Below are 19,700 nucleotides of genomic sequence, written 5' to 3' on the forward strand. Positions count from 1 at the left end.
AGCTACAGAGTCGACTAGATGCCGACGCTCGAGAGTCGCTAGTGTGGGGTGGCCCATACAATGCCCTTGAATAGTAATTTAAAGCAAGAAAAACAAGTCACACATATAGTTTTTCATCACACTTGCTCGAAAAAGATCTTATTTCATGCAGGTGTACTAAAGGACAAAGGCCTATAATGTTCCCACGGGAGTTATGGATTGTGAAAAAAAAAAACTATAACTCCCTAGGGAGTTATAACTTTTTTTAAGTTATGTCTCTAATTGATACAAATCAAGTAGCGTAAATGAGTTTTACTTTAGAAATACTGCCGTTAATAATTTAATGTTTTTGTTTATGTTTAAAATTTGTTAATAGCTGTTTAAAACATTTTTATATAATTTAGAATCGCGGCGGAATGCCGAATAGGTATTTGCCTTCGATGCCTAACCTGTCAAACATTCGTCTGCCATATTGTTATTTGTTAACAATATGGCGGACAAATGTTTGAAATGTCACCGTATTTGGGAATAATTCCGCTTTAAATTTAGTTTTTTCTTCGCAAGTGTGATGAGAAACATTGTGTGTAATTCCGGGGGTCTCGAATGTACTATAATACTGATCTTGTGTGCAATTTTGTAAGATTATTGATCATTGCTCCTTCAATAACTCGACATCTTTCTCGATAATATCTCCCGTTCTTACAGTTAATCCATAAGACACCAAGCTTTTGTTGATATTATTACTGTAACGGTTTCCATTTCACAGCGTCGCAATAGCTAACAAGCTATTTGTAATTTTACTCGCTTTACGGTTTGATGGAAAAGGCGTCGTAAAATGAATCAGCCTTGGACTGACATAAGCTTTTATCATACACATTCTTTCAACTTTGCTGACTAGTCTTACTACTATCTGTGACGGCTGCGCTACCTGTCCTGTATTTCGCGGTTGCTGTCATCATCAATAATGTTTTATATTTTACAGGTGGTCATTCCCGCACTAGTCCGGGAATGAGCACTTACCGTGCCTATGTCTAAAGTTTAAAGGGCCGCATATACTGTAAAACGTTGTACGATACACGTGCGTAGAAATGATTCGCAACTCGTGTCGATTTAAAACACTCCCTTCGGTCTTGCTTTAATTTATCGCTCGTTGCGACTTTCCTACTTTCCGCACTTGTATCGTAAATAACTATTGTATTAAATTTTCTCCAATCTCCCGTTTTTGCTAGATTAAGTTTATATGTATACTTATTATCTATTAATTACATACATCGCCTCTATCACACGGATGATACCTTATAGAACAGGTACATTATCTTATACCTTTAAACGAGCAATTCTTGTATATATATTTATATATTTATTTCTGTGATCTCGGAAACGGCTCTAACGATTTCGCTGAAATTTGGTATATGGGGGTTTTTGGGGGTATACAATCTATCTAGATTAGTCTTATGTTTGGGAAAACGCGTGTTTTCGAGTTTTCATGCGTTTTTCTTTCGACGCAGAATATGGTCGCTAATTTCGTGTTGCCCGCCACTGTCCATCTGGTCCAGCGGGTTAAGACGCGGACTGCTAAACGAATGTTACGGGTTCGAATCTCGCCCGGTGACTAACTTTTGTTTTTTTTATATATGTTCAAGTTTATATATAATTTTTTAATTGTTATTGTTTTAGACAAGTTTAATTTAGTAAAATTTTTTAGTTAAGATTATCACCTATACACCACCATATTACAATAAATAGTTATAACCGAGCAAAGCTCGGTCGCCCAGGTACTTAGAAATTATGCATACAATTTCAAACCGAAACCAATTCATAATTTTAAAATAAGTCCTCACCTACATTATGAAGCAGTTGGTAGCGAGCCAGGAACGAGCTCTCGCGTTGTATTAATATGATAAAACTTTCAAATAAATTAGTTATGACATGGATTTAAAAATAAATGTACACTTAAACTAAAATAGTAACAGCCTTAATAATAACTGTGGCCTGAATTCGGGTTGAAACAAAACAGTCGTTTTGAATATTCCATGAAAAGAAACTTACTTAATACTGTAGGTACCTACTCGTATTTTACCTTTAGAATTTTATTTTATATAAAGGCTTTGAACCCTGGTTACTTGTATTGGCTGAGTCTCCAGCGTGAAGCGTGGATAAGAGTAAGAGTATAATACGATCGGCCAGGAATGCTCAACCCGTAGAACCGGTCCCGCCGGGCCAATGCAAAAAATACGATAAGCCAACAATGTAAAACTTTGTTCATTCAACTTCAACTTTTTAACTGTCCTATGACAATATGACGCATCGTTTTACTATACTGCTATTGATAAGTTTAATGCAATCGCTTTATTGCGTGAGAGTCCAAATATGGCACTTCGATATTACGATTATTGTCAAGTATTATTTTTAACTGACTTCAAAAATGGAAAAAGTTGTCACTCCGATCGAAATATTTTGTATGTGTCTTACCTCAGAACTAAGTCATTTCTAAACCGATTTGTAATTTTCTTTATGGTAAAATAGTCATATTCGATTTTTCTTAGCTACGTAAAACTGAATTTGGCAAAAATAATAGGCAATACATCCATTTATAAGTAGTTTATTGTGGCACATTACGGCGTAATTTAGGTATATTATGTACGGCGAGAGCTTATGTTAACAATAGGTTTCTGTACATATTTCAGAGCTTTTGTAAGAACCATATCTGGCTTGACCAAACCAACTCTGGGCATACTTTGCAATGACAAACTGGCAGTGTCACCATAAAAGCCAATTGTCCATATTATTTGACGTTTATTGAGGCACTACAAGACTTTGTGATCTAAATCGGTGCAGAGTTTGACTCTAGCAATGTACATATCTACTAAAACTATCAGCATTAATGACGAAACATATTGTTTAAAAAAATCTTAACATAAGAGATTCCTTTTTTTACAAGTAAATCATTATCAAAAAGTACAAGGTAATAAAAATAAGTAAGTTTATCGCATGCTCAAACATATACCTATTTTTGTATTTCATTTTACCTGTAATGCAGTAGATTCTAGAGCAATACTGAGTAGAAAGTTACTCGAATTGTGTGCAAGAGACTATGTTGTATATGCGATCATGATCAGTATGCTGATGGTAAAAAAATATGTATTGTAATATCTGACTATGAATGACTGACTCGGCCTGCGCCATCCCTGCTTAAAACCTTCCTGGTCGGTTCAGATTTTTGGCGGACGGAAGTGACCATCGACTGCGATCTTGCACGGATCTGTCGCTCTCTATTATTCTTTTACTCCCCATAAACACCGATCATAGGACGACGACTTTTCACTCTATCCATTCTATCTTAAAATATCAAGAAATAACTAGTGTGTAGACCATAGTCTTTAAGATTTATCACATCTGAGATATTAAACCCGAATTACTTTTATCAAATAACATTTAAAATTGGCGATAGTTCTTAATAGAAGGTACCATAGAACATACATACGCCTAATTACAAATACTTAAGTATCCCTTCAAAATGTTTCATAATATTTAATCAAATACATCCATCAACTCGTAACGTGAGTGCGTCCACGAAAATGGTTGTAGTAATAAGATACGAGCTTCGTGCACCAAAATAGCCGCGTGAGACGGACCGGCGCAGTGACTCACGCGCGCGCTCGACAACGAAATGAGCTAACCCTATGACCCATTTATTGCCAACTAACAAAAAAAGTGACATAACTTACACATAGGTATTTGTTTTACCAGGGGGCAAAGTTGTTGTTTAACCGCTAGTGCTAATATTGATATCCGAGCAAGCAAAAGATTCCAAAATTGAACTACGATAGTAGCGAGTGGTTTGAGAAGTGGAATCTTGACCATTACGAGGGTTTCAAGACACGAGGGCTACACAAACTTTGCCTCCGAGTGAAACACAAAATATTTTCACCATAATGACGCGAGGAATATACTAAAGATGACATACCAAAAAAAAACCAAATCAAATACAAATGAACGTAATCATCATTTAAAAGTAAATTCTGTCAGCTAACATAAGAAAACAACTCAGGCTCAAAACATGTGGGGCAAAGTAATCAAATGATTACTTTGCCCCACATGTGGATAAAATGCAACTTTCTCATTCGTTTTGAACACTCAAAAGTTGGTGTGGTGAAAAATACTTTTTTTAGATACTTTGCTTTTTTTTTGTCGTCCAATGATGCTTAAAAGTAACCATTTAAATACTTATCTTAATTTGAGAAGTATACTATTCGAAAAACCGAATCAGAGTATACGTAACGCGCATGTAACACCTCTGGAGTTACAGGCGTCCATAGGCTGTGGTGACTGTTTACCATGAGGCAGGCCGTATGCTCGTTTGCCACCTCCGTGGTATAAACGTACTACAAATTTTCACCTGCACAATTTAATTTCTTAAATTACTAGGCCAATTAAAAAGACCAGCAATGCAAGCCAAAGCATTTGATCCCGTTTCAACTATAATCAATATTAATTGTAGCTTCTTAGAAGTGTGCTCTTCCTTTAAACCGGAACTACTTGTAAATGCTGTAGATTAATACTAATTAAATAAGCTATTTTTCTAAGAGAATCATTGGAGAGTCAACATTATATTGATAATGACTGGTTTTCTTATTATGAATATAGATATTGTATTAATTATTAATTCTATTATTTAATTGCGTTAATCAAATGTTGTATCGTATACCGCGTATTTGAGAATGCAATCGTATCATTTCAGACAAGCGAAATACGATTAATACTTATCACAATCAAGCTACTCTGATAGGGGCATATGCATTAAAACATTTAAAACCACACAAGAAAAACGATGTCACAATTAAAAAAAACCTTTTTTCCAAGCAATGGGAACAAAATCTGTTTTCATTCGTTTCTTGTTTTGATTTTAATTTGGCATATTTAATTAATACTACTTAAATTTAGATTTTTTTAAACGTGCCATGTAGAAAACCTACAAAAACTGTTGGTTTTAATATACGGACGGAAAATGTTTGAGGTAACGGTTTTCGTACGTATGTTTTTTTATTTTTATTTTTCATTTATGTCCTACGGGACAGGAGACAATTTGAACTTTGTTTCCTATTGTTAGTTTTGTACTATAAAACAGCATTTTATGCCCCAGATGGAAATTCCCAAAAGTGTCCATATTTTATGTATCACATTAGTATTTGCCTCACACTTCTTTAAATAGTGTATATGGCATTCAGGTAAAAGGAATTGAATTCAACCAACTAAGAGAAAATTCCAAAAAATAGGTCACTTGTTAGTACCTAGAGACTTTTCAAGTAGTATCGCATTCGTTCCTTTGACTTGTTTAAATAGTGCAAATAGCATTCAGTTAAAAGGAATGAAAATGAACTAGCTAAGATTAAAATATTTAAAAATCTATCTCAAAAAATGATGTGCATTGTTTCATTGTTTAAGTCTCTTAACGAAGTATTGAATTTTGCTCCCTCACAATAAACCTCGAGTGTTATTTGTTATATATGGATTCTTTTCTTTTGCTTTCGATTAAGTAGGTACTTCTGAATTTGCTGTTTTGAAATAAGAAGGTTTTACACCTGCTAAATCCTGTAACAAATGTTACGATACATTAGACTTTTTAAGCGCGAAATGTGGCGTTTGGAAGGCATTTTAAAATAAAATACCTACAATTAGGATATATGTAAGTATCAATGTACCAGCGAGATATTTGGATGGCAATAGAGATTTGGATGGTCTCTAATAAATTCTGCTATTCGAACTATAACAACTCGACATTATTTATGTATCTGATAGTGGTGCTCTTTTGTAAGTTTTTTACGCAAGACCTCCTTTTTCTAATATTGTGTGGGTGTGTGTGTTTTTTTTTTTTAATAATTGTCCCGTCCTATCAGGTTAACCTACTATATGTTATTTTTAAATTGTGTTAATGTGGTAATTTGTTAGATAACTTAAATTAATTACATTATGGTAAACATCTTAGGTACTTATAGGTACTTAATTAGCCAGAGCAGGCAAAGCGAAATCAATATTTACTTTATCAACATACTTCTTGTTCACCGTGTAGTAAAATCCGAAGACAAAAATAATATTAGAAATTTCTCGTTTGTTGCAGTGGACAGCGCTGGAGATCGGCTGGCCATCACTTCAGGCAAACCCGGTGAGCCCTCGCCGCCGATATTCGAGCAAATCTTCAAAAATGCGAGATTTGCGCAAGGCGGTAATGCAAAATTCGAAGGAAAACTTAGGGGTAATCCTACGCCAGTAGTTTCATGGACGAGAAAGAAAGCACCATTGGTAGAATGTAATAAATATAGTATGAGCTACAACGAACAGACAGGTGATGTGTCGTTACTTATCAAGCAGATAGGGCCTGGCGACGAGGGCGAGTATACTTGTACAGCGCGCAATCAGTATGGCGAAGCCATCTGTTCCGTATATATCCAGCCTGAGGGTGTGGCTATGCCCGCGCAGCAGGCCTCCCAGCAGCAGAGTTATCGACACGTTAGCGAGAGCGTAGAGCACAAATCCTACGGCACGCAAGGATACACATCCGAGCAATCCCGACAGACACAGAAAGTGGCTTACACTAACGGTACTTCTGACTATTCCTCTTCAGAAGATTTCAAAGTAGATACGTTCGAATATAGACTTTTGAGGGAAGTATCATTCAGAGAGACTATCACCAGAAGGTATGTGGGCGAAAGTGACATTCAAATAAGTACCGAAATCGATAGAACATTAGGTGCGGTTGCCCCACCAAAGATAGCTCAGAAGCCCAGAAACTCAAAACTTCAGGAAGGTGCCGACGCGCAGTTCAACGTACAGTTGTCGGGCAACCCCAAGCCACGGGTAACGTGGTTCAGAAATGGGCAGAGACTAGTTAACTCGAACAAACATGAAATCGTAACTACACATAACCAGACCACACTTAGAGTTAAGAATACGCAAAAGTCTGATTCGGGCCACTACACATTATTGGCTGAAAACCCCAATGGATGCATTGTAACATCAGCTTACCTTGCTGTAGAATCGCCACAAGAAACTTACGCGCAGGATCACAAATCACAATATATTATGGATACTCAGCAAACAGAGACTGAAGAAAGAGTAGAAATAGTTGAGAAAGCTCTCGCTCCGCAATTCGTAAAGGTCTGCCAAGATCGAGATGTAACAGAAGGGAAGCTGACGCGATTCGATTGCCGCGTCACGGGCAGACCTTACCCTGAAGTCACGTGGTTCATTAACGATAGACAAATCCGAGACGATTATAATCATAAGATATTAGTAAACGAGTCAGGTAATCATGCGCTTATGATTACAAACGTCGATCGAAGTGACAGCGGTGTAGTCACGTGTGTCGCCCGCAACAAGAGCGGCGAGACATCCTTCCAATGCCGACTGAACGTCATCGAGAAGGAGCAAGTGGTAGCCCCTAAGTTCGTCGAGCGTTTCAGCACGCTAAGCGTACGTGAAGGCGAACCTGTGGCGCTGAATGCACGAGCAGTTGGCACACCTACACCGCGGATCACATGGCAGAAGGACGGCGTTCCGATTATACCCAATCCAGAATTACGAATTAATACCGATGGTGGGACCTCGACACTGGACATCCCTCGAGCCAAGGCGTCGGATGCGGCATGGTATCAGTGCACCGCCCAGAACGTCGCAGGTTCCACCGCCACTCGGGCAAGGCTCTACGTGGAAGTTCCGAAAGAGCCTCCGCCCGAACAAAAGCGTCTGCACTTACCGCGGCCAACGAGGATAATCGAACCAGAGTAAGTAAAATTATTAAAACGTATCAAAAAATCTCAAACTTTAAACTTGCCTAATTTTTCTCTAATATTAATTTATTTTTAGGCCTGCTCCTGGACCGGAGATTATTTACTTAAGGCATGTGGAAAGGGCACGACCTTACGTTCCTCCGGGTGAGGAAGACCGAGTTTATCCTCCACCACAGTTTATCGTGCCACTGAAGAGTGTATCACAGATGGAAGGTGGCAAGATTCACTTTGAAACGAGGATAGAACCGGTTGGCGACCCAACGATGAAGATAGAGTGGTTGAGAAATGGACAAAGTATCGAAGCTAGTAAGTATGCGATAGGCTTTTTCGATATAATTTGTGAATGAGAAATTAAATTGCGAAAAGTAGGAAATTCTCAACGAGCGGTAATAAATTAAAACACGACCATAAGGAGTGTTTTAAATCGACACTAGTTGCAAATTATCTATTTGCACCTGTATTCTACAACGTTTGTACTGTTTGTTTGTACGGCATCCGTATGTACTGTCATATCAATTTACTACTTCTGTTTCGTTTATTGATGTCCCATTTCTTAATACATAATAATATTGTTCCAGGTTCAAGATTTACATCAATATTCAGGTTTGGATACATTTCTCTAGATATGCTCAGTCTTAACATTCAAGATAGTGGAGAATACACATGCCGAGCTGTTAGTGCAACCGGTATGGCCGAGACTAAAGCAATATTGCAAGTGACACCTAGAGCAACTATTGAAAGAACTAGCCAACACCCGGAAAGTCTTCAATACATTCAACAATTAGAAGATTACTCTAGATATCAGCACCAAGAGTCGGTTGAAGAAAATATTTCACAGAGGCCTCAATTTATTAGGCCTTTGCAAGAACTTGGTGAACTCCAAGAAGGTAGAAACGCTCACTTTGAAGCTCAATTGACGCCGGTCAGCGACCCGCACATGCGAGTGGAGTGGTACAAAGATGGTCGTCCGATTACAGCCAGCTCGCGAATCACGTCAATCTTCAACTTCGGTTACGTCTCCCTTAACATCATGCACCTACGGGCTGAAGATGCAGGTTCGTACACAGTGAGAGCTGTAAACAAACTGGGCGAAGCCGTCAGCACCGCGTCCATCAAAGTAGCAGCAAGGAGCACGGTCACTTCAGATCTCGGCATACCAGAGCAAAGACGCTACATAGAAAAAACAGAACAATTAGAAGCATATCAGCAACAGCAACATGTTAAATATTATCAAGAAGTACCTGAAAGTACACAACGACCAGAATTCAAAACACCTATTAAAGATCAGCTTAACGTTAAGGAAGGTGGATTTGCCCATTTTGAGGCTCGTCTCGAGCCGGTGGGCGACTCTACCTTGAAAGTAGAATGGTTAAAAGACGGACGTCCTGTGGAAGCTAGTTCAAGAATAACGACATTCTTCAACTTTGGATATGTAGCACTGACAATTAAGTCAGTAACTGTACATGATGCTGGTCATTACACCTGCCGAGCCTACAATGCGCTCGGACAGGCAACAACTAGTGCCCACTGCACTATTGTAACCAAGAAAGATATTATTGCGGAATCGCAACACCCAGGAGGTCTCGAGAAGATTCAACATCTTGAGGATACAAGCAGATACACCAAGCGATCTGAAGAAGAAGTGAGAGTAGCACAGAAACCTCGCTTCCTCGGACCTTTGAAAGGCACAAATAAAATTGTAGAAGGGCAAAGTGCCCATTTCGAAGCGAGAGTAGAGCCTCAGAGCGACTTGACTATGTCTGTAGAATGGTATTTCAATGGAAAGCAAATCAAGCAAGCTAACCGTACTCAGACTTACCATGACTTCGGATACGTTGCGTTAGATATATCCAGCGTTCGAGCTGAAGATTCCGGAACGTACACTGTTGTAGCTCGCAACGCTGCTGGAGAAGCTCAGTTGAGCACTTCAATGGTGGTAGAAAGTAAGTATTCCGTAATTTTGTTTACTTTGCTATTATTAGAACGAAGTTCCTTATCGAAGGGTTGGCGGATGGGGGGATTAGGCGAGAAAAGTATAAGATTTTTCCGCCACGGCCCTCTTTTATTTAAATTCACTCTCGAGAATAAGTAACCTAATTTACCCGACTTATACGTATATCCTATAGTGCTTATAAACAGGGGATAACAGTGACGATCCGGGTTCGATCCCCAGACATGGTAATATTCATATTTTTGGTTGACTAAGCGAATGTCAAGCACGAACTAAGTGTATCAGTTTCAATAATGTGTAATGTTTTCTTATGTTTGGTTGTTCACCCTGCCTATAAGTTGCATTTCAAAACTGATTCGTGTGATTCAGTTTTTTTTTTTTATATCTGTTAATCAATAATATAATACGTTTATCAACAATATGATACTTCGTTCCAACAAAGTGTTCCACGAAACTCACGCATTTTTTTATTATTTGAACTAAAAAACCCACTTTTGTATTACAGCGCGGTCCAGTATTGATACATCTAGTATTCATCGTGGCCTATATGAAAAAACACGCCATCTTGAAGAGTCAAAATTTGTGGAACCAATGTATCAAATTGAAGAAATTTCAAAGTCGAAACCCATTTTCGTACAGCCCCTATCAGACCCAGCGCCTGTATCAGAAGGAAAAAATATTCATCTCGAGTGCAGATTGGAACCTATGGGTGATCCAACAATGAGAGTCGAATGGTTCCATAATGGAAGGGCTGTGACCGTTGGTTCCAGATTTAGGACTTATTATGACTTTGGTTTTGTGGCATTGGACATTATTCACGCTACATCTACTGACACCGGTGAATATACAGTTAGAGCAGTCAACCACTTAGGTTCAGCTCACACCTCAGCGATGGTACGAGTCATTGAAAGATCAGATATTCTGACTGAGACTCAGAATGAACAAGCTGTCGAACAAATTCAAATGCTCGAGGATGCAGCGCGCAGAAGTAGGCAAGTTCAAGAAGATATAACAGTAATGCAGGCACCACAATTTTCAAGATCCCTGCACAACATCGAAACCATTGAGGGAACAAACGTACATCTGGAATGTCGATTGCAACCAGTTGGCGACCCGACCATGAGAGTTGATTGGTTCTGCAATGGCAGACCGATTAAGACTGGCCACAGATTTAGACCAGCTTATGAATTCGATTATGTAGCTCTTGATCTCTTAAGCGTGTACCCTGAAGATTCCGGAGTTTACACTTGCCAAGCAACAAACCAGCTCGGCGAAGCTGTAACTTCTTGTGCTTTACGCGTTATAGCAAAGAAAGACCTTATTGTTGAATCGCAGCATCCATCAGGCCTCGAGAAGATTCAGTACCTCGAAGATGCTTCTCGTTATAAGAAGTCCGAAATGGTTGACGAGACTATTAATATCAAGCCACATTTTGTGACTAAGCCCAAATCAATAGAAAATGTCGTAGAAGGGCATCATGTTCACTTCGAGTGTAAATTGGAACCTGTAACTGACCCTAATCTGAAAGTGGAATGGTTTAAGAATGGTCAACCCGTGACTATTGGACACAGATTCAGACCAATTCACGACTTCGGTTATGTAGCCTTGGATATCATTGACTTAATTGCAGAAGACTCCGGAGTATACACCTGCAGAGCAGTTAATCATGTCGGAACCGACGAAGTCAGCTGTAGGCTTTCTTGCCGTGGAACAGCTGACATTATTAGGGGTACACAAAACGAAGCTGGCCTAGAACAGATTCAGCATCTAGAAGACCGAACTAAATATCACAGATCAGACATGGTCGATGAAATTACAACCCAGGCACCAATTTTCACAACATCGCTGAAGAATATTGAAATCAAGGAAGGTCAGCGTGCACATTTCGAGTGTAGATTGATTCCAGTTTCTGACTCTACCATGAAAGTTGAATGGTACCATAACAACCGGCCTCTTAAGAGTGGATCCAGGTTTACGGAGACCAATAACTTCGGATTTGTTGCTCTCGACATCATGTCTTGTTTACCAGAGGACTCTGGAACTTACACTTGCAGAGCCATTAATGCATTGGGTGAAGCCGTTACCTCTGGAATTGCTATTGTACATTCCAAGAAATCTATTTATTTGGAGTCACAGCATGAAGGAGCTCTGGGCAGGCTTAACCAGCTAGAAGATACATCAAGATACCAGAGGCACAGTGCCCAAGATGAATTTATAACTCAGGCACCGGTATTTACAATGCCTATGAAAGATATTAAGGTAGCCGAAAACCAGGCCGCACACTTTGAAGCTAGACTTATTCCTGTAGGTGACCCTAAACTTCGAGTTGAATGGTTGCGCAATGGGGTCCCTATCGAAGCTTGTAAGTATTTATAAGTATAAAAGTAATTTATTACTAGGGTTTCTGCTCGAGAATTCTCGAGGCGGGAAATCTTGAGAAATTCGTCCTACACCTAGGCGGAAAAAAACTCAACGCCTCGAGAACTTGACAAATAAATCTCTTGTTATAGTAAAAAGAAAACACACGTATAACACGTGATGTGTCTATAGTGTATTTCTTTAGGTGGTTAAATAAATGTAAACAATTTTTTTTTATATATCTTCAGGTACTTAAAACATTTATTACTTAACCAACCAAATAATAAACTGCCTTGATCCGTCTCCTATCGTTCTAGCTTCAACAGATTTTCATATTACATATGTAACATTTGAACTACTATCCTCAAATGTCTAAAGAATTCGTCTCGTTTAAGGTTAATTACTATGCTTCCTTTAGCATTAGAAAAAGGGGAACAATGTAGACGCGTCTTTTATTAAAAACGCTTTGAAAAAATGTAAGTAATCGTATATGATTTATAATTGTTACATATTTGCCTCAACTTATTTTTCAAACGTGTTTTTCAATGAAAAGACACGCAGAGATTAGATCGCATATCTTATTTCTAATGCTAAAAGACGAATTACTGACAAATATTACAGAACTAATTTACTATTAATAAATCAAATCATCCCGATATATTCCTATTAGTAAATCTTCTGTAAGTTTGTCACATCGAGTTGAATTAATTCACTTGAATATTCTTGCCTAATAAAACACCATATTGTGGTTTGTCTACATTAAATACCTAAAGAAATACACTATAGCATATTACATCGCCGGCGCGCACGCCTGCATTTATAGTTTTTCTTGTTTGTTGTTGAATTTTTGATTATTAAGTGCAATTTATGGGAATAAAAAAATACCATTTATATGATTAGTGATCTCACTTACGACTCCTATGCATCTGATTTGTAATAAAGCAAAAAAAATATATCATGTATTTTGAGACTTTCAACATTTCTCGAGATACTCGAGAAACTAGAGAAATCCTGGCTGTGAATTCCCGTGCCTCGAGAAATGAAAAAGGTCGAGAAAGCAGAAACCCTATTTATAACCTATACGGTTGGCTCAAAATATTATTAACTACTTTTTGTTAATAGCTAACCGCTTGACGACAATGCATGACTTCGGATACGTCGCTCTAAATATGAAATACGTTAACCCTGAGGACTCTGGAACTTACACTTGCCGGGCTATAAATGAGCAGGGTGAGGCTGTGACATCCTCGACCTTGTTCGTACAATGTAAGTATTACACACTTGTTCATTTTACTAGCAAAGTTGCTTTCTTTGAAATAAATAACGTTCGTTTCTTATTTCAAATATCTAACTTGACAACATTACATTACATTGATCAAATTTAACAACATTGATATATTTTTAATTGACTTAAAATAATTTAGCCTATATATACGTCCCATTGCTGGACAGAGGAGGCTTTCCTCTCATGCGCGACAGGGCTTCGGCTATAGTCCCCACGCTAGCCCAATGTGGATTAGGGACTTCACATACACCTTTGAATTTCTTCGCCGATGTATACAGGTTTCCTCACGATGTTTTCCTTTCGGTGACGAAAAGCTAGTATCAAAGGATATTTCGTACATAAGTCCCGAAAACTCATTGGTCGAGCCAGGATTTGAATCCGCGATCTCCGGATTAAAAGTCGGACGGTGTATCCACTCGGCCTTCACCGCTTTATCTGACAATAATACTAAGTTATCAATTGTAATTACTTTTACAGCCAAAGCATCACTCCAATTTGAATCACAGCACGAAAGTGCCTTAGAAAAGATTCAACAACTGGAAGGCGCAACCCGTTACCAGCGCAGAGAGGAAGTTGATATTGCTATCAACCAGGCGCCTAGATTCGTTACTCAACTTAATGGACCTTCAAAGCTAGTTGAGGGCCAAAGCGCTCATTATGAGTGTAGGATCGAGCCATACCCAGACCCGAACATGCGCGTAGAATGGTACTTCAACGGCAAGGTCCTTCAGAGTGGTCATCGCTACCGCACTTCGTATGATTTTGGTTTCGCAGCTCTTGACATCCTTCAAGTATACGGTGAAGATTCTGGCGAGTACACATGCAAAGTCATCAATAACTTGGGCCAAGCTACTTCTTCAATCAAGTTAAGCGTTCAATGTAAGTATATTGCACACATAAGTTACTTCCCTAAAGAACATAGAAGGAAATCAAGTGTTATAAAATACACAGAAATATCTTTGTAAAGACGCTTTCAATTATATAAGTAAACGCTCACACTTGTACATCGATTGATGACTTCATATCCTAATATAAAATCTTAATGATCAAATAAATAAATAAATAAATACGAGTATTATACCTTTGTTACCATTTACTTGCAGCTAAGGAATCTATAATCAGAGACACACAACACGAAAGCGCACTAGAGAAGATACAATATCTCGAGGACGACAGCAGAAACAAGCGCATCGTCCGCGATGAGAGCTTTGTGGCTGAGAAGCCTCAATTTGGCAAACCGCTCAAAAATACTCACGTGGCCGAGGGCCACCCAGTCCACCTGGAAGCAACACTTACACCAGTGAACGATCCAACCATGCGTGTAGAGTGGTATTGCAACGGCAGGCCGGTCGCACAGGGCCACAGATTCAAGACTACGTACGATTTTGGTTATGTCGCACTTGATGTTCTTTACGCTTATTCCGAAGACACTGGCACTTATATGTGCAAGGCTACAAATGCCGTCGGTGAAGCAGTCACTACGAGCTCGGTAAAAGTTGATGGTAAGTTACATTAGGTTTATAAATTATAATTCTTCTCACTTAAGCTTTATTCTGTACACGGCTTACTTAACTTTCTTCTTTCTAGCTAAAGCTGGTCTTTACCTTGATACCTTGGATGAGCAAAGGTTGAAAAAAATACAGGAACTTGAACGGTTTGAGAGACCAAAAGCAGTTGAAGAGGACAAACCTGGTCAACGACCGGTGTTCCTTACGGCTCTAACTAGTCTTGAAAATTTGAAAGAAGGAGATAGGGCTCACTTTGAATGTAGAGTTGAGCCAATTAACGACCCCGATTTGGAAATCGAGTGGTTCCTTAACGGTAAAAAGATTAGAGCTGGTCACAGATATAGAACGACTCATGACTTTGGTTATGTCGCTTTAGATATTCTTTATACCTATTCTGAAGACTCTGGCACTTACATGTGCAAAGCTACCAACAAGCTGGGTGAAGCGGTTAATACTTGTACTATGAAGGTTGCAGGTATGTTTATATATGTATGCGTTTATAGCCTAGTATAACTTTAATGTGCTATAAAAAGGTAAAAGATACTTACCCCCTTATTCGGAAACGTCTACTAAGTTGACAAGCCGCTAATAATCGTTTATCCCTTTCCATCATACCAATACGTCGGAAAGGGACAAACGATTATTAGCGGCACGTCAACTTTAGTAGACGTTTATGAATAAGGGGGTTAATAAATAATCGTTACAGGTCACAGAAGTATCATCTTGGATACTCAACATCCTAATGGCCTTGAAAAGATAAGGCAATTAGAGGCACAAGGTCATCACACTAGGATGGAAATCGAAGAGCCGACGATCAGTATACCTAGGTTCGTCACTGAACTTAGAGGAACAACTCATGTATATGAAGGCCAGACTGCGCATTTCGAATGCCAGGTTGAGCCTATTCATGATCCTAACTTGCGTATTGAATTTTATCACAATGGTAAAGCCCTGCAATCTGCCTCACGGTTCCATATCACTTTTGATTTTGGTTATGTGTCCTTGGATATTCAGCACTGTGTGCCAGAAGATGCGGGTGAATATTCTGTGAAAGCAATTAACGCTCTCGGACAGTGCACGTCCGCCATATCCATGACAGTAACCGCAAAAGGCAGTATTATAATGGAATCACAACGTCCCGAGGGTCTGGAAAAGATCCGGGAACTAGAATCTGTGGAGCCGTTCAAGCGGCCTGAAATTCCAGAACCGGTCACAAGGCAAAGACCCGTATTTACTCAGCCACTTCAAAACATTGATAACATACAAGAAGGACAAACAGCACACTTTGACTGCCGCCTTATCCCAGTCGGGGACCCGACTCTTAAGGTCGAATGGTTCAGAAACGAGAAGCTCATCGAAGATAGCTCCAGGATTACTAAGACCCACGATTTTGGTTACGTATCAATGACTATTACTCACGTGCGTGACGAAGATGAAGGCGTGTACATGTGCAGAGCCTCGAACCTATTAGGAGAGGCAGTTACAACTGCTGCCATGAAAATTAAGAGTAAGACTAATACTTAACAAAACAATGTTTATTAATTTATGTATAAGTTATTCAGATTTCTAAACCTAGCAACTATTTACATTTATAGCCAAGGCAGCCATCCAAATGGAAACTCAACATCCCGAGGGTATGAAGAAGATTCAACGCCTTGAAGAGCCTTCACAGAGAAGACCTGATGAACCTGAGAGAGAGTTTGAAAAGCCCATTTTTACTCAAGTTCTCACAGGGCCTTCGGAATTGTGGGAAGGACAGCATGCTCACTACGAAGCGCGCGTGGTACCAGTAGGCGATCCTAGCCTTCGATTTGAGTGGTACATCAATGGTGTTGAGCTTAAAATGGGTAATTACTTGTTTTAACAATATTCGCATATACGGGGTGATTTCTGGGTCGTGATCCAGAACCACTTTTTCTGACTCTGTAAATGATCCACATTATCATATGGTAGTATTTGATTAAAATATAATTAGTGATTTTTTTCTTATTTTTAAATAAAATTAATCTTATACTAAGTAATCATGGTCACTCTATGACTTTTGACATACGCTGTATGGAAAGCGACAAGACGTCACGTTGGGTAGGTTGACCAAATTGTATACAAAAATGTTTTTTTCTACTGGTCATCTGAAAAATAATCACCATTATTGGTGATAATAAATAATTAGCAACATCATTAGGCTCATCTTTGAATTCTGTACGATGTATAGTCCTCTTGCTCCACGACCCCGAAATCACCCTTAGTTCGCTGTTGTGTAAAGTGATGTTTACTCATAGTGTACTATGGTTTTTTTACAGGATCGAGATTCCGTACAACGCATGACTTTGGTTTTGTAACTCTGGACATCAATTCTGTTATCGCGGCAGACGCTGGTTTGTACATGTGCAAAGCTATCAATAGAGCGGGTAGCACAGTGTCGTCGACGTCACTAAAAGTTAAAACGAAGTCTACTATTGTTGACCAAGCAATGCGTCCAGAATCTTGGGAACAGATTCAACTTAAAGAAGCTGCAATGAATAAGGTTCCTGAAATGTTTATTGACTCCGGTGTTCAACAAGCGCCGATCTTTACTACTCACTTAAAGAGTTACGACAAACTCGTTGAAGGTCAACATGTGTACCTGGAAGCTCAGGTCGAACCCCGCACCGACCCGAACTTAAGGATAGAATGGTTTAAAAATGGAATTTCTTTAACAACAGGCTCGAGAATCAGGAGCACATTTGACTTTGGACTAGTGACACTGTCCATTAATGGTATTAGAATCGATGATTCAGGTATTTACACATGCAAAGCAACAAATCTAATGGGAGAGGCCGTTTCTACGTCATCAATTAAAATTGAAGACCGTCACTGGCTCCTTGGAGAAACCCTTCATCCTGAATCATTGGATAGGATTGGGGCCTTGGAGCAACCTAAGGCTGCCAAACCAGAATCTCCTGAGCCAACTTACGAGATTCCAGTGTTTATCTCGCATTTAAATAATATCGTTTGCAAAGAAGGTGATAACATTCACTTCGAATGCAATGTTGAGCCATCTAGAGATCCTACACTAAAGATTGAATGGTTCTTCAACAATAAACCACTTCCTTCAGGTACCAGATACAAGGCAACACATGACTTCAGTTATGTGTCGTTAGACGTCACACACACGTACGAAGAAGATTCTGGAATCTATACTTGCAAGGCTACCAATAGCAAGGGTTCAGCTACTACATCTGGTTCTTTGAGGTGTACGGGAGATAAACATATTTACCTTGATACACAGCATCCTCAGGGCAAATCTGGTTTGGAAGCCGTAGAACAGGCCGAAGAGGCCAGACAAGCAAGGGGTAGACGATCCTCCGTACCTGATGCAGACTATCCTAAGCCCGAGTGGGTCGTCCCTGTGGCTGCTGAGCATCAATTAGTCGAGGGTCAATCACTTCACCTTGAGGGTCAAGTTGAACCGAAGAATGACCCTAATCTGAAAATTGAATGGTATTTCAATGGTAAAGCATTACAACAGGCCTCGCGGTTCAAACTAACTAGTGATTTCGGATTTGTGACATTAGATTTAATTGATGTGTATGAAAGAGACAGTGGTATTTACACATGTAAGGCTTTCAACAAAAAAGGTGAAGCATTTACCTCATCGACAGTTTTCTGTACCAGCAAGACTAACCTCATTGAAGGAACGCAACATCCAAAGGGTACTGAAGGACTAGAAAAGATTCAAAACCTTGAGGATTCTCTTCGAAGGGAACCTGGTCAGAAGCCTGATGACGATACTGGAAGGGCTCCTGAATTCACAACGGTATTCCAAGATATAGTAGATATTAGCGAGGGACAGATTGCCCATTATGAGGCTTCACTGATACCGACTGGTGACCAAACGATGGTCATCGAATGGTTCTACAATGGAAAAACAATTGAAGCGAGTCACCGTATCAGAACCGTATACGCTTTTGGTATGTGTGTTCTTGAAATTTTAGGTACTAAGACTACTGACTCTGGTACATACTCCTGCCGTGCTACTAACAAGTGGGGACAAGCTGAAATCAGTGTTAAACTGGAGTGCGTAGATAAGAGTAAGGGACAAAAACCGAGATTTACTACTCACATTCAAAATGTCGAGGGCTTGAAAGACGGGCAATCGGCTCATTTTGAATGTACGGTAATACCTGTCGACGATCCCGACATGAAGATTGAATGGTATCACAATGGTCAACTTTTGCGTCATTCTACAAGGATCAAGACAGTTTCTGATTTCGGTTTTGTCGTGATGGACATAGCGTACACGCAAAACCACGATGCTGGAGAATACGTTTGCCGTGCTTACAACAAATATGGCGAGGACTTTACCAAAGCTTCAATAAGTTGCTACAGTAGAAGCGGAGTTTACTTGGAGAGCTTGCAACCTGATTCACTAGCGAAAATTAGAGAGTTGGAGAATTTGCACGGCGCGCAGCAACAAGCGCCGTCCACTCCGTCTGCTGAGCCACCGAAGTTCCTCACACAAATTCAGGACGTAACTAAACTGGTAGAAGGCCAGAGTGCTCACTTCGAAGCGAGATTGGTACCTGTTGATGACCCAGACCTTAAAGTTGAATGGTTTTACAACGGCAAGAAACTTCCCCATGGACATAGGTATAGAACATTCCATGACTTTGGCATCGTTATATTGGATATATTATACTGCTACGAAGAAAATTCTGGTGTGTACGAGTGTGTCGCGACCAACAAATTGGGCCGTGATTCAACTAAGGCTACGCTCAAATGCACATCAAAAGAGAACTTGATCTTGGACTCGCAACTCCCGCGGGTGAGTCATTTAAATGCATGCACATTAT

At 39.5% G+C, this 19,700-nt stretch overlaps 1 protein-coding gene and 1 long non-coding RNA gene across 2 annotated transcripts in view; one reads left to right on the forward strand and one right to left on the reverse strand.

Moving 5' to 3' along the window:
• The window catches only part of LOC133526944 (titin-like), a 137,202-nt gene that overhangs the window by 20,860 nt on the left and 96,642 nt on the right, over positions 1 to 19,700 (forward strand). Inside the window, 11 exon segments of the mRNA XM_061863842.1 lie at positions 6,098 to 7,760; positions 7,843 to 8,072; positions 8,345 to 9,709; positions 10,223 to 12,079; positions 13,198 to 13,341; positions 13,838 to 14,239; positions 14,464 to 14,862; positions 14,948 to 15,343; positions 15,575 to 16,375; positions 16,464 to 16,715; positions 17,169 to 19,672. Of these exon segments, the coding sequence (XP_061719826.1) occupies positions 6,098 to 7,760; positions 7,843 to 8,072; positions 8,345 to 9,709; positions 10,223 to 12,079; positions 13,198 to 13,341; positions 13,838 to 14,239; positions 14,464 to 14,862; positions 14,948 to 15,343; positions 15,575 to 16,375; positions 16,464 to 16,715; positions 17,169 to 19,672 (10,013 nt within the window).
• LOC133528175 (uncharacterized) overlaps positions 1 to 19,700 on the reverse strand; it is a 123,242-nt gene that overhangs the window by 8,010 nt on the left and 95,532 nt on the right. The gene's annotated exons all lie outside the window — the stretch shown is intronic.

The sequence above is a fragment of the Cydia pomonella genome, chromosome 1 (assembly GCF_033807575.1).
Source record: "Cydia pomonella isolate Wapato2018A chromosome 1, ilCydPomo1, whole genome shotgun sequence".
In the NCBI taxonomy this organism is placed as follows: domain Eukaryota; kingdom Metazoa; phylum Arthropoda; class Insecta; order Lepidoptera; family Tortricidae; genus Cydia; species Cydia pomonella.